General features: G+C 47.1%; 1 protein-coding gene across 3 annotated transcripts in view; it reads right to left on the reverse strand.

Annotated features, from left to right (window-relative positions):
- Positions 1-13,227, reverse strand: part of LOC126524077 (carboxypeptidase Q-like) — a 121,953-nt gene that overhangs the window by 66,558 nt on the left and 42,168 nt on the right. For all 3 annotated transcript variants that reach the window (XM_072287372.1, XM_055067283.2, XM_055067282.2), the window contains exon 4: positions 5,402-5,795. In XM_072287372.1, the coding sequence (XP_072143473.1) occupies positions 5,402-5,795 (394 nt within the window). The remainder of the gene's footprint in view (positions 1-5,401; positions 5,796-13,227) is intronic.

Raw genomic sequence — 13,227 nt, forward strand, 5'->3', positions numbered from 1 at the left:
GCGCGACGAAATCAGGCAGGCGTTCCCGGCAGCCGATTTTCAAGATCAGCAGCGTCCCATGATTTACGCCGCCGCTGTCCGATGTGCACCACCCGTCACAACCACACCGCCGTACCACCAGTCTCCAACAGCCGCTCCTTCGTCGCCGCCGCAAGAGGAGGCTTCGAGGCGCGCACCCGTTACGCCGCTGCAGTCACACCAGCAGCCGTCGTTCGCCGCCCCTTGGTCAACACCACAAAACGACGCTACGGGACGGCCGCAATTTCGGAGAACCGACGTATGGCGCACCGTTGATAGGCGACCACTTTGTTTTCACTGCGGAGGCACCGGCTATATTTCGCGTAATTGCTTGCATCGCGACACGTCATTTTGACCTCATCGTCCGCGGTCCTATGGTCGACGTGCAAATGACGATTCCATGCTACGCCGCGACGACGCCACTTTTCGGGAACCTCCAATAGCGCACCCGAATGACGAATCCGTGCCCAACGATAGGTCCGATTTCGGCCGTCAGTCGCGTTCTCCAACCCCTCCACGTGAGATGGCTTCACCTACTGGACGTACTTTTGGTGACCTCCGAGGACGAAGGTCGCCCAGCCCACGGCGGGAAAACTGAAGGCGGCGACCTCTGGGGGTAAGGTTGCAGGCCCGCCGCAAGACAATAAAAAGCCCCCAACACTCCTGCATCAGTACGCTGTGAAGCCGATAAACACCGAAGAAATTGTGAGCACAAACGTACTGCACAAACGTACTTGAAGCCTGTCACAACGAGGTGACTTCTAGTCACTTAGGCTACACGAGAACGCTTGCCAGAGTGCAGCAGAGGTACTACTGGCCGAGACTTACCACCACCGTGAAACATCATGACACATCACGTTCGCACTTGCCTCGACTGCCAGAGGCGCAAGTCGCCTCCGTCGAAACCAGCCGGCCTCCTACAACCCGTCCAGGTTCCTCGAAGACCATTCGACCAAATCGGAATGGATATATTGGGCCCACTTCCTACTTCTATTGCAGGGAATCGCTTTGTTATCGTCGCAACCAACTATCTCACACGTTACGCTGAAACAAAGGCAATCCAGAGTAGTAAAGCAGCCGATGTGGCACACTTTTTCATTGAGCATGTTGTGTTGCGACACGGCGCTTCAACCGTCGTAATAACAGGCCGAGGAACCTAATTCACGGCTGCACTTTTAGATCACGTCTTGCTGCTAAGCGGAACGTCTCATTGGAAATCAACCGCCTACCGTCCACAAACCAACTGATTACCAGAACGCCTAAACAAAACAATTGAAGACGTGCTCTTCATGTACTTGGATGTTGAACAGAAAAATTGGGACGACATCCTACCTTATATCACCTTTGCATATAACACGGTGAAACAAGAGACAACTGGCATGACTCCGTTCACCCTTGTTCACGGACAGGATGTACGAACGATGTTGGATGCAATGCTTCCACACGACTTTGACGACACTAATACGGACGCCGATGTGTTTACGCAACGCGCAGGAGAGGCTCGGCAGCTCGCACGCTTGCGGGTCTGCCAGCAGCAAGACTACGACGTAGGGCGCTATAATCTTTACCGTCGAATGGTCATCTATGACGTCGGCGACAGAGTGTTGGTTTCGACACCCATACGCAAACGAGGCCTCTCCGAGAAGCTGTTAAGACGATACTTCGGACCATATCGAGTATTGCGCCAACTCAGTGATGTCACGTACGAGGGCGTCCCTAATACCCCCGGTTGTACACGGCGCCGCACGCATAGTCCTGAACGTTGTCTGCATGAAGCCGTATGTGAGCGAATAACTATGCGAGAGACACTTACTTTCGCGAGTGACATTTCTGGTTTAGCATCGTGGCGATGCTCTTTTTGGGAGGGACAAATGACGCGTGTATTCTACTTAGAAGACAACGACGATGGGGGCAATAATGGACTCATCTAGTGGGTGGCTGAGATTGAGAGAGGACGAAGAAGACGTGCCACGGTTCCGTTTGTTTTTGAACAGGTTGTCTTGTTGTTCTTGAAAGTCTCCCTGTCTTATGTCCGCGTTGTACCACGACAATATTTTTCTGCGTAATTATATTACAGCAAATATTGCTCTTTTTTATCACGCTTCAGTGAAGGGGTTCTCCTGAATCATGCTTGTAAAGTCGCCCATTTGTGGCATACGAAAATTTATATTGTAGCTTTTGTTTTTAGTGGTAATCTGACAACAATGTTACGTTATCATAGCTCATTCTCACAGGCAAAATAAAAGGAATTTTAGCTGCTCCTTGTACGACAACACATACAGAATGTCAGAGCTGTTATATACATAAAGGAGTGCTGTTCACGCCTTCTTTCAACTCGAGCGCGCATAGCTGTTGTCTTAACAAGTAAAATCACCAGTCATTATTGTAGCATCCGCAGCATCAGTATCTGACGCACTCTGGCACTTTCCTTGTCTTTCAATGAAGAAACTCATCTGACATAAAATAATTTCTAGTGTCTTGTTGTTAAACATAGTCACAACATGTAGCGACCAGTACTACCGTCGGCTATCTGTCCAGTTTTTCGGTATTCCGCTAACGGTAACAATGCATGCGCGGGCGTATTCTCAATCCTGTGCAGCATGCTTTTATTTCAATAACTAGTACTTTAGTTTATTTGGGAACATTTCGGAAAGGTAGTTTTTAAAAACAGGCCAGCCTACAATCTAGCCTGCATGGGCGTCAAACTTTAAGATAGGTGTAGAGTTCATGTTAGTTAGGGAAAAATCGAGTGATAGCTGTGTCAGGAATAATTTCCATTGATTTCTACCAGGCATGCTACTGAGCATTCAAAATGGATACTCTACACGAACACAATACATAAATGATTGCAATTCGTTGGTAATTTAGCTACTCCCAACAGATGTCAGTAAAATAATAAATTGAATTCATAATAACGAATCTGCTAATTCTCACTCCGATTTCTTGCACCTTTTACTCGTAAATATATGTTTTAAAATGCCTAATAAAATATTATTTCTGTGCGATATATTTTTACGAACTGAGCCATGAGACCGCAGAACAACAATGACTTGGACAGGTAAGATTTTGGTCTGTTGGTGCAGGCGAATATTCATTTTAATTCAGACATGATGGCTGGACAGTGTAGTAGTACCTCGGCAAAATTTTTGTTTGGTATTTTTGTTTCCTTCCTCTTGCGTCATGAAAGTTTGGAGAAGTGCTGCGCAAATTCATTCCCCAATACAAGCATCGTAGTTCAATACACACACTCAAACATAGCTGCCCTAGCTATTGCACTTTGTTGTTGAACTTAGTATGTGCATATTACAGATACTGCCAGATGATCACAAGCGTAGTTGGTATTCGCAAATTATGTTCCGACACTTCAATTTAGTTGTAAGTTTGGGTAATAGCTAGAAGCAAATTTTGGTCTTATGCAGTTTTATTTGAAGGATATGGGACGAGAAAATATGAATAGACAAAAGGAGCATGCTCCAAAGGCTAAAACATTGTTACTGACTGACGGCAATAAACAGCAAATAAATGACGCAACAAGCGTGGTTTGCCGGCTTGCAAAAAGAAGTCGTAAAATTTATTGCTGACGTAAAGCGTAACAGTGGTTTTAAAGAGGGACACTAACATTGCCTTCAATGCATTACTTTTATTCCTGCACTTTCACAGCATAAACAATAGGCTATATTATAAATATAATGATGTATTCACTGATGTTTATTAAAAACCAACGCTATTACTCGCCCGCAACATACAAGCGGATGCTTCTGTAAGATTTCTTGCAACACTAACGCTCGAATGGCTGAAAATTTGTACGAAGGGCTTGCGATGCCGAATTTTAACTGAACAAAACTAGAAGCCAGCATAGATGGTGGGCGGAGAAGGGATCTTTCACCATTTTCGATCCATTCATACGGCCCCACAGGTGCAGAAAAAGACCAACGTAGGTTTGAAGCCGAGCATTGATCTTTCTTTCCATGTCTTTCTCAAAGCCGCATTGTATCCTAAGAGAAGCTATGCTGTCCTAAAGCCTAAAATACAAGGTTTCGCATTACGTCGCGGGGCTACATGCGACTCACTCTCGTTACTCGAGGCTCACTAATGTGGTTATATTATTCGTATACGGCAAGCAAAGACTCCAATGACTATATGGCCGTCTGTTTCTTTGGTTTCGTTTTTTAGAAGGAAGCGGTATACTGAAATTTGCTTGAGCGTAAAGCACAATTTTCCCTGTTCAGGTGCACTACTTCATTTTGCGGACAATACTTGCACGACAAATCGACTATAGTGCTCCGGTTTATTAGTAAAAACTTACTAATTATACTTCCAATTTTTGTTTTACGATAAACGCAACGTTTGCAAAAATGACTCTGTGAAGTCATAAAGGAATGCCTGCTCAGCTAGAAAATACGTTGGCCTATCTGGGTTGGTGCTTCTCAGAACCCTCCATCTAGCGCTTCTGCAATATATTGCGTGCAACGTCAACAAATATTTCGCAGTATTCGTAAAGGGCTAACAATAATGTGCTACCACCCAACATATTTCTGCTGCACAGTCATTGCTGCTCGGATTCATTGCCATATTTTCCCATATGCCTTAAACTGAGTAATTCAAAAACTCATTAGTGATGCTGCATTAGTGCTTAGCTTGAGTGCATTAGCATGAGTGAAGTGAACCAGAGGCGTTTAAAAAATTTGCATCTTCGCGAACTAAACGAAATATAAGGTATGCGCTGGTGTAACCGAAACAGCAATTGTACGGCGAAGCTCTTGGGAGGGTCCCGCGACCGTCTCGGTCTTCATGCGGCGGTGAAGACCTGTGGGCGACGAGGTGGTCGACATCACATGCGAACGCAACCGAACGTGCGCCGGAGCCCAGAATTCGCTTCGAAACGTGACGATCAATGCTTTAAAAACGGTTACTGCGCACATATCTTCGCTAGAATAGACAACAACCCCTACACGCGATTCTATTTGTTTATTTATCTTTAGTATAATTCGTGATTTTTGTTTGTTATGAAGGCTCCACGTTGAAGCCCAGCTAGAAGTTTGTGCAGCTGCGGCGGTGAAAGCCATTGCCGTCGTGTTGCAACGCAGACTCCGTGGTAGCCGTCATAAAAAACTTTCAGCCGTGACCGCGCGAGAATGTATCACCAAGCGCTGCGGCGTCAAGCGAGGCCGTGGAGAAGGAAACAGACCGCTTAGTACTTCCGACAGGCGCAAGAACTCGCTTATACAGCTTCACTGCCTTTGATGCGTTGGTTGTCAAATTGGTATACATATGTGAATTTTTTTTCTACGCTTCAAAGAGTAGTCTTAGAAAGTAGAAAAAGGTAAGTATGTGAGGACTATGACCTCACCGAAAACAATAAGTCAGGACTCGTCCTCCTTACCTTATCGCGATTCTCGTGCAACTCTTCGAATGAATCGACGACCAGGACTTCTGCAGTCAGACCCCTGCAGGCTGTCTTTCCACTGAACCCTAGGCCCAAAATGGCGAGTCTCTTTCGTCGAGGCGCCGTCATCCAGGCCTTTTCAGTTCCTCGAATCCAGCGTGGTACTTCCACTGGCTCCGTGTACACTTTGTCAAGATTCCGACTTTTCAGCAATTTTACCATGTAGTCTATGCTTTTCTCAAGCGTGTCGCTCCCAGTGAACCTCGCGCCGAAGGTGTCCACAAACGAGGCCAACTCTTCATACGTCTTGTTTTGCTCAGAACCATAAACTACCGCATTTATGATGGACTGAACTATTGGGGCATACCCTTGTATTTCATCGATTAGATGCCTGTACGGACAAAAAAAAATGTCATTGTATGTTGTGTATTGGTGATCCAATATTCATATCAATTTTTATTAGATAACAGTGAAAATAATCTGGTCAATGCACTCTTATAGGTGTCGTACCACTCATGAGAGAACAATGAAGACAAGCCGTGCTACTAAGTAAGCTTGGTCATTAAACTCAGTCAGCTGTTTTGAGACATCTGAGCGCTACAAATACTTGTTATGAGTGATGATCGACTTGATCACCGCATGACGATGCAGCATTAACACATTGTGCTAGTCATCAAAAAATTTAAAGACAGCTGGTAAAATGCATATTTTTATATGATGGCAAATTTCCATTTCAGTTTTTATAGGCCAGAGATATATCTGTGCAATTTTGCCAAATTGTAGTACTAAACATAACGTTTTACTGGGAGACGGAGACTAAGTGCTCTACAGCTGTAAACCAGGCATGTAGCTCGAGCGGCCTGTTCCACAAACTTGAACAGCTGGCAACTCTAAGTTTTAACAAAGAAGAGGACAACTCCCCTTGTCGAAACATTGGCTCCAGAAACATTCTTTGTTCCACGACTGTTTATCTTGCGGCAAACACAGAAGACCCCCTCGTCGCAATGGACACGCTGCTGCCCCGACAGGTGGCGCGCCACTCGCCCGCTTCTCCCCTTCGTCTCGTTTGAGCGCATTGGGACCGTGTGGGGACCGGTGCGAGGATGCCGCAATATCCTTGAGTTTAATCAGTTTTCTCGCTCTTTCCCCTTCCAAGTTCCAGCGTGCGTCAGTCGGCGTGTTGCTCCCAAGCGAGATAGAGGAGGATCCCATTGAGGCGTCAGCCCCACGATCGCGTCCGCCTTCATGGCGCGTCGCGGCCCGGCTGTCCGTGCCGATCCCGACGTTTGACTCACGTAGATCGTTTCCCTATCCGAGACACCGAGTTCTTTGGTTCGTTCCGCTTGCCCAGGCGCACGTTTCGTCTTTGTGTGACTCAAGAGCATGCCGAACGAATGAGTGGGCGATGCGAACAGGGTGCGATAACGCTATCGCGTTCAACTCTTGAAGGCGAAGCTTAAGCGTCCTCCAAGTTTCTTATCTTCAAAATGCTTAACAAGATACAAATTTAGTTATCTGAATATTGCACTGTATGAAGATAAAGAAAATGACGCCTTCAAGGCAGAGTAGAAAAGGCGCACGCACCACTTACGAATATAACCCCACCAATGGCGTAAGGGTAAAATCTTCCGTTTCCCTGTCGTGCTGCTTTTCCTTGCACTTCTTGTATAGCTTGTTTACAGAAGAATATTCAATTTTAAAAGTAGTGAAAGTAGTTATGGCTGTCTATATTACCTAATGTGGACGGAGCGCACTCCTGTCATCCAGCGGTCGCACTGTTTTGCTGCCCTCGCCACACAAATGCTGATTTTCCAGTCGAATTGTGGCCTGTAGCGATAGCATTACAGTGACTAAGATGTCGTCGTTGTAGCAAACTATTCTTCAAACTTCTTATGTCATTGCACAGTGAATAGCGAAATAAACAAGTGCCAGGAAGTTAGTTGGGATTGTTGCTAGATCGGCTCTGAGCACTTGTTTCGCCCGAAAGACGTAGTATTGATTGGAATAGCAAATTATTAGACAGCTATACGCAGTAAGGTTAGTAGTTTAATGAGCTTTATAAATATTCGCTATTTAGCTAACTTATTAGGCAGGCTAGAACGCACGCACAGGCAAATATGAGCACACGTCACTCGATGACCGCGGACACTCTCTCTCAGAAAGCTGCCGTGATCACCAGCGGCTGCAGCGGCGAGCATATTTCTTTTCTGTGTCTCGCTTGAACGCGAACTAGGTGTCCGAGATCACCCTGCGCACGAAACCATTAGCTATATTAGGTTGGCTAGCCTTCGAACCCACCGCAAGTTGCCTTCAAGATAGGACGCCTGCAGCTGCGCCATGCGCAGCCGCGGCCGCAGTAGAAGCGGACACGCGTGATACCCATACACCTCCACCTCCTTCTAGTGCACGCACCTCTCCCCGTCCCACAATTATGCGTGCGAGAAGTCGGCGCGCACTCCACCCGACTTCAAACCTTGCGCGCGCCAGAAGGCGCCACCGTACCACGTCATCATCCTTCTCGGCTCACCCTCGCATGTTTTCCCTCGCACCCACAATATAAAGCGCGTGGCTGCGTGGCTGCGTCCTTACCGCGCTAGGATTTAGCGACGCCGACGACGGCGGCGGTATTTAGCGTGGAGTGTCCTTATAATTGCTTTCGCAATAAGGACAATAACGCCATTTTATTTATTAGAGTGCAAGACCAAAGTGATTCAGAACGAGCGTGTTCCTCTTATTGCCATTTCTCGCCAGGTAATTTTGGTAACACACTTGGTAACAATCCATAATAAAATAGCACAGCATTGCGTGTTGTTATGCTTCAGTGCTTCCCTTTTGTTCACGTTTACATCTTCAGATAATATTGCCATGCTAAGCGCGGAGCACTTTAGGGGCCCGTGATGTCGTCCATCCACTGTCGTTAGGCGTTACGCACCCAAGCTGATACCGAAACTAGTCAAGAGAAGGCGCCACAGCCTTTCTGAATATACACTGCGAACAAAGAGCCGGTCTTTCCCACCATGGACGCCAAACAGTTGACACGGATCGAGCGACTGCGGACGCTTCCTTGCGAAAGACGGTGACGCCGGAGGGCCGATGCGGCCTTGCGACAACGTCAAGCAGAAGCCAAGTGTCAACGAAGCGAAGAAAATCCCCTGCTTCGTCAGGCAGCAGTCAAGGCTCAACAACAGCGAAAGAAAGCGAATCCTGCGGTTAAAGCTGAAAAAGCTCAAGGGAAACGGTAGATAAGGGAAGCTAACCATATTTTGGTTAAACGTTAAATGCAAGCTGCACGCAAACGTAGGAAAGCGAACCGCTGTCTTCAAGTTCAGCAAGCTCAAGCCAAACGGCAAAAAAGGCGGAAGTTAACACAAGGTACTCATAACAATAGCAAAAGGGAAACACTGGCGAATCAGAGTTCCGCACTTCCGACAGCTTTCACGTTGAGTGGAACAGCCTCCTTTTTTATTATACGTATGCGCCATGGTGATTGGTCTGGAAGCGCACAAAAAACGCTTTTCACAAAAATACAGGGGATTCTCTTTCCGGCCTCTGTGCTGGTTGTCCGTTCCTAGATACCGGTGGTCGTTCAGCTGCCGAATACGTAACAGCCAATGGCAGCGGTAACGGCGGACACAGCGGTCCTGGCGGCATCGAGTACATGTTAGCGGTGGCCTTGGCTTCTGGTTTGGTGAGAGCGCGGCTTTTTTTACATTATTCCGACCACTAGCGGTGCATTTTTAGCATTTGTGGCATCTTGCAACGAGCAACAGCTCTAACCATAGTCTGGTCAGCTGTAACGGCAGCAAAGTAATCATTATTCTCATGTCGCTAGCCAAATTGAATCTAATTATGCTGGCTGAAGAGCTAGGCATAGCTGTGCAAAAGTCGCCCGCCACCTTTGCTTAGTGGCTATGATCTTGGGCTGCTAAGCACGAGGTCGCGGGATCAAATCCCGGCCACGGCGGCCGCCTTTAGTTGGAAGCGAAATGCGAAAACACGCGTGTACTTAGGTTTAGGCGCACGTTAAAGAACCCCAAGTGGTCCAAACTTCCAGAGTCGCCCACTACGGCGTGCCTCATAATCAGACTGTGGTTTTGGTGCGTAAAACCTCATAATATTTTTATCTGTACAGACGTCGGTGCGAAAAGCCGAAATTATTGAAGCAATAACCGAATGTGGGGCGAAAGACGATGAACTTGAGGAATGCTGGAAGACCGTCTCTCACCAAATCAAGCAACGAGAGCTAGAACTGCGGTTTAGAAATTGCAGCTAGACAATGTCTAAGCAAACGAAACCTCGTCGGAAGCGGCCACAAGTCGCAAAACCTTTGACATGCGTGGGTTCCTGTAACCCTTTGAAAGTGGCAGTGTGGTATCAGTTTGTACCTTGTCAACCGTGAGAAAACGTGTAACAGCTAAGAATTCAAGAAAGAAACTTGGTCACAGCGGCTATCGACATTGCGTCCGGATGAGGCGGCCGACGTTGTCACACGAATGACGGCTCAGGACGCGCGTGAATACAAGAAGGTGGCGCCTCAACTTAGGCGCAGCTATAGTTTGTCTACAGAGGTCTTAAGATTCAGGTCTCGAAATACGAGGCGTAGGGGAGGCGAATTGTACTGGGAGTTTCCATATAGATCCATGGCCTTTTTGCAAGAATGGGTTAAGAGTGTCGGGCTAATAGCTTTGGGGCATTTCTACGAGCTCATTCCAGATCAATTGCGCCTGTGAATTCAGGATAAGCCAAATGTAAAAACGCTGGAAACAAGAGGTAATTTAGCGGACGAGTACTGCTCACCGAGGCAAGACGGTTAGGAAGAACAACGTGGGATATCTTACGGGCAGTTCAGAGAGACCTCCGCCGTGGCTCAGCCCGGCATTGCACCATCTGTGGGATCGGAACACGTTGGGGGAGTGCTTAACGCTTGGTTCTCCGCCGCGGGCCGGCCCGGTATTGCACTATCTTGAGGATTTTGTGTCTACACAAAGACACGGTCCTGAACGAACTAGCCCTGAACAGCTTCGCTGTAAATAATGTCCTACATTTTCTCTAATAAATTAGCGAGGGAGCTACAAAATGCAAGGATTCAACTGTGCGCATAACCTGTAATAGTTGTCACGAGGTCTCCACCGTGTTAGCTTAAAAGAAGCAGTCGACATGCCAGAACAAAGCTCTCGGCCATAACAGATAAACATGCGTGACACCGATGCAGGAAAGCCGTACTCAACAGGGGCATTACTGGCCCTTCTAATGCCGCAAGCGAGTTGATAACTCCGCTCAGCGAAAGCTTTCACCTTCTAGCCAACGCTGACAAATGCGCGCTCAAGAAAGAGCAAGTGTATGCCCAAACACTGCAGATATGCTGGGAAAAGTTGAGGTGGAAGCAGTTCATTGTTAAAGACGGCCGCTTGTACAAAATGTTTGGAAACAGAAGCCTGTCTTCTGAACAACTCGTAGTGCCACAAAGGTATCGCTGAGCACCTTTGGGGCTGGTTGAAAGCGACAGCTGGGCTAGTCATAGGATTAAGAAAAACAAAGTTCAGGCTACTGAATGATTACTACTGTGCGATGTCCTTCAAAGAATCTGAGAACTGGGTGCTCTCGTTCAATGTTTGCCAAAGGGTGGGGAGACCAAACGAAAAAGTGAAGGCGCCGCTGATTTCGGTTCCCCTAATAAGCGAGCCTTTTCGAAAACTATTAGTAGACGTGGCAGGTCGCCTTCCACATGGCAGCAGGAAACGGCTACTAGCCCTCCTTAGGCCTGTAGCAAAGTTTCCAGAAGCAGTGGTTCTGTGTGAATTGAGCTCCACCGCAATTTTCAACGCGCTGCTCAGCATATTTTCTAGAGTAGAATTCTCTAGTGCAATTCAATGTGATCAGGGCTCGGTCTACACTGGTGGGTTGACTACGACATTTTTGAAAGAGCGCGGTGTAACGATTCACCACAGCTCTTTATCGCCCTCAGAGCAATTTAGTAGAGAAGCTGCACTCCGTCACGAAGCGCATTCTGCGCCCATTCTGTTATGAGAGAGCCGCTGACTGAGACGCGGCGCTCGCTGCAATGCTTTTCCCTTCGTGCTCAGTCACCTACGAGTCAGCAGGGCTTAGACCGGCGGAAGTAGTTTACGGATGCGTACTGAGGTTTTTCATTAGCCTTGCTAAAAGAACAATGGGAGGGCAAATTGGCAGACAAACTAGTTGAGTGCCTACTGACCTTGTTGAAGCGCGTACGGGAATCGCAGTAACTAGCTCGGATTCATATGGAAAACGCACAGAAGCGCGCAAAAATTTACTACGACCGGACAGCACGCACTCGAACATTCAGAGGAGACAAGGTGCAAATTTTGAGGGCTTCAAAAGCGAAAAAGCTAGAAGTAGCCTGAGATGGCCCATGTTACAAAAGCTCTGCGACACTAATTACTTGGATATGAAGCACAAAAGATTCGGCACCTGATAGAAGGTGGTTTATTACCTTAAAAAACGCGAATGGGGCGTCCTTGAGCCCAAACGTTCTTACTAGCGGGCGAACTGCGCTGGCTGGAATAGTAAAAGAGGCCAACTTGCTGGCGTTTTCCGATACAGGCACTTGCCAGATGCCGCGTACTTGGTCAAGCGTCGATACACGGTGGTACAATAAGTGTTGCAATCTACCACAGTACCCTGATGAAGCCCTTCATCGAGCGCATAGAGGCATCAAGTATCATCTTAAACAAAGACGAACAAGTAAACGTTCCAGTACCACATATACCGATGGTGTCCACCATCTTGTAATGAAGTTATTCAGAGTACAACAGAAGGTGCTTCACTGACCACTGAACAAGCACATAGCTTAAAGGTAGTGAAAGCAGCTTTCGCAGGCTTGTCCAGTCCCCAACATGGCAGGACACACCTGCTAGAGCACGATATTGAATTAAGTTCAGACAAGCCCTTCGGGACGAGCATCCGTAGGCTTTCACCCTGGCACGAAAAGCTGTTGAACGATGCAGTTGAAAACATGTTGGCAGTAGGGCTAATCGTGCCAGGGGACAGTGAATATTTTTCTCTAGTGTTTATGGTTCAGACCCTGGGTAAAGAACCACGACCAGTAATTGAGTACCGTAAACTGAATTCAATAAAAAACACAAACTTTTCCATTTCCTAATATTGAAGCATTCCTTGAGAAAGTTCCAGGAGGTCACCGTGTATCGACGCTTGACCTAGTACGCGGCATCGGGCAAGTGCCTCTATCGGAAAACGCCAGCAAGTTGGCCTCTTTTACTACTCCAGCCAGCGCATTTCGCCCGCTAGTACAAACGTTTGGGCTCAAGAAAGACCAATTTGCGTTTTCCAAACTAATAAACCACCTTCTATTAGGTACCGAATCTTTTTTGTGCTTCTAATCTCGATGACATTATCATATTTTCTACCAACTGCGAGCAGCACGACTCAATTGACTGAGGTGTTTCCTAGATTGCGCAACGCAGGCCTTATCCTGAAAATGAGCAAATGTCGTCTCGCTAGCACAGCGGTTCAATACTTAGGACATGTTGGCCTAGAGAAGCGGTGTCCATCATAAATTAAAATTGAGGTTATCGCTAACTTTTCTTAACGAAAACAAAGACTGAGTTGCATTCCTATTTAGTTCTAGCCGGGGACTACAGAAACTACATTCGCAGCTTAGCAAATCTCGCCAGTCTTCTAAGCGAGACCCTTCGCAAAACCGAGCGCAGTATTGTGCGTTGGAACGCGGAGAGGGAAAATTTTCCGAAACGAAAAAAGCCTCCTGGCAAGCGTAGCTGTTCTTGCAGCACCCAACTAGGCGCTTCCGTTCATAGTAGAATGTG

This window comes from Dermacentor andersoni, chromosome 3 (assembly GCF_023375885.2).
Source record: "Dermacentor andersoni chromosome 3, qqDerAnde1_hic_scaffold, whole genome shotgun sequence".
Lineage (NCBI taxonomy): Eukaryota > Metazoa > Arthropoda > Arachnida > Ixodida > Ixodidae > Dermacentor > Dermacentor andersoni.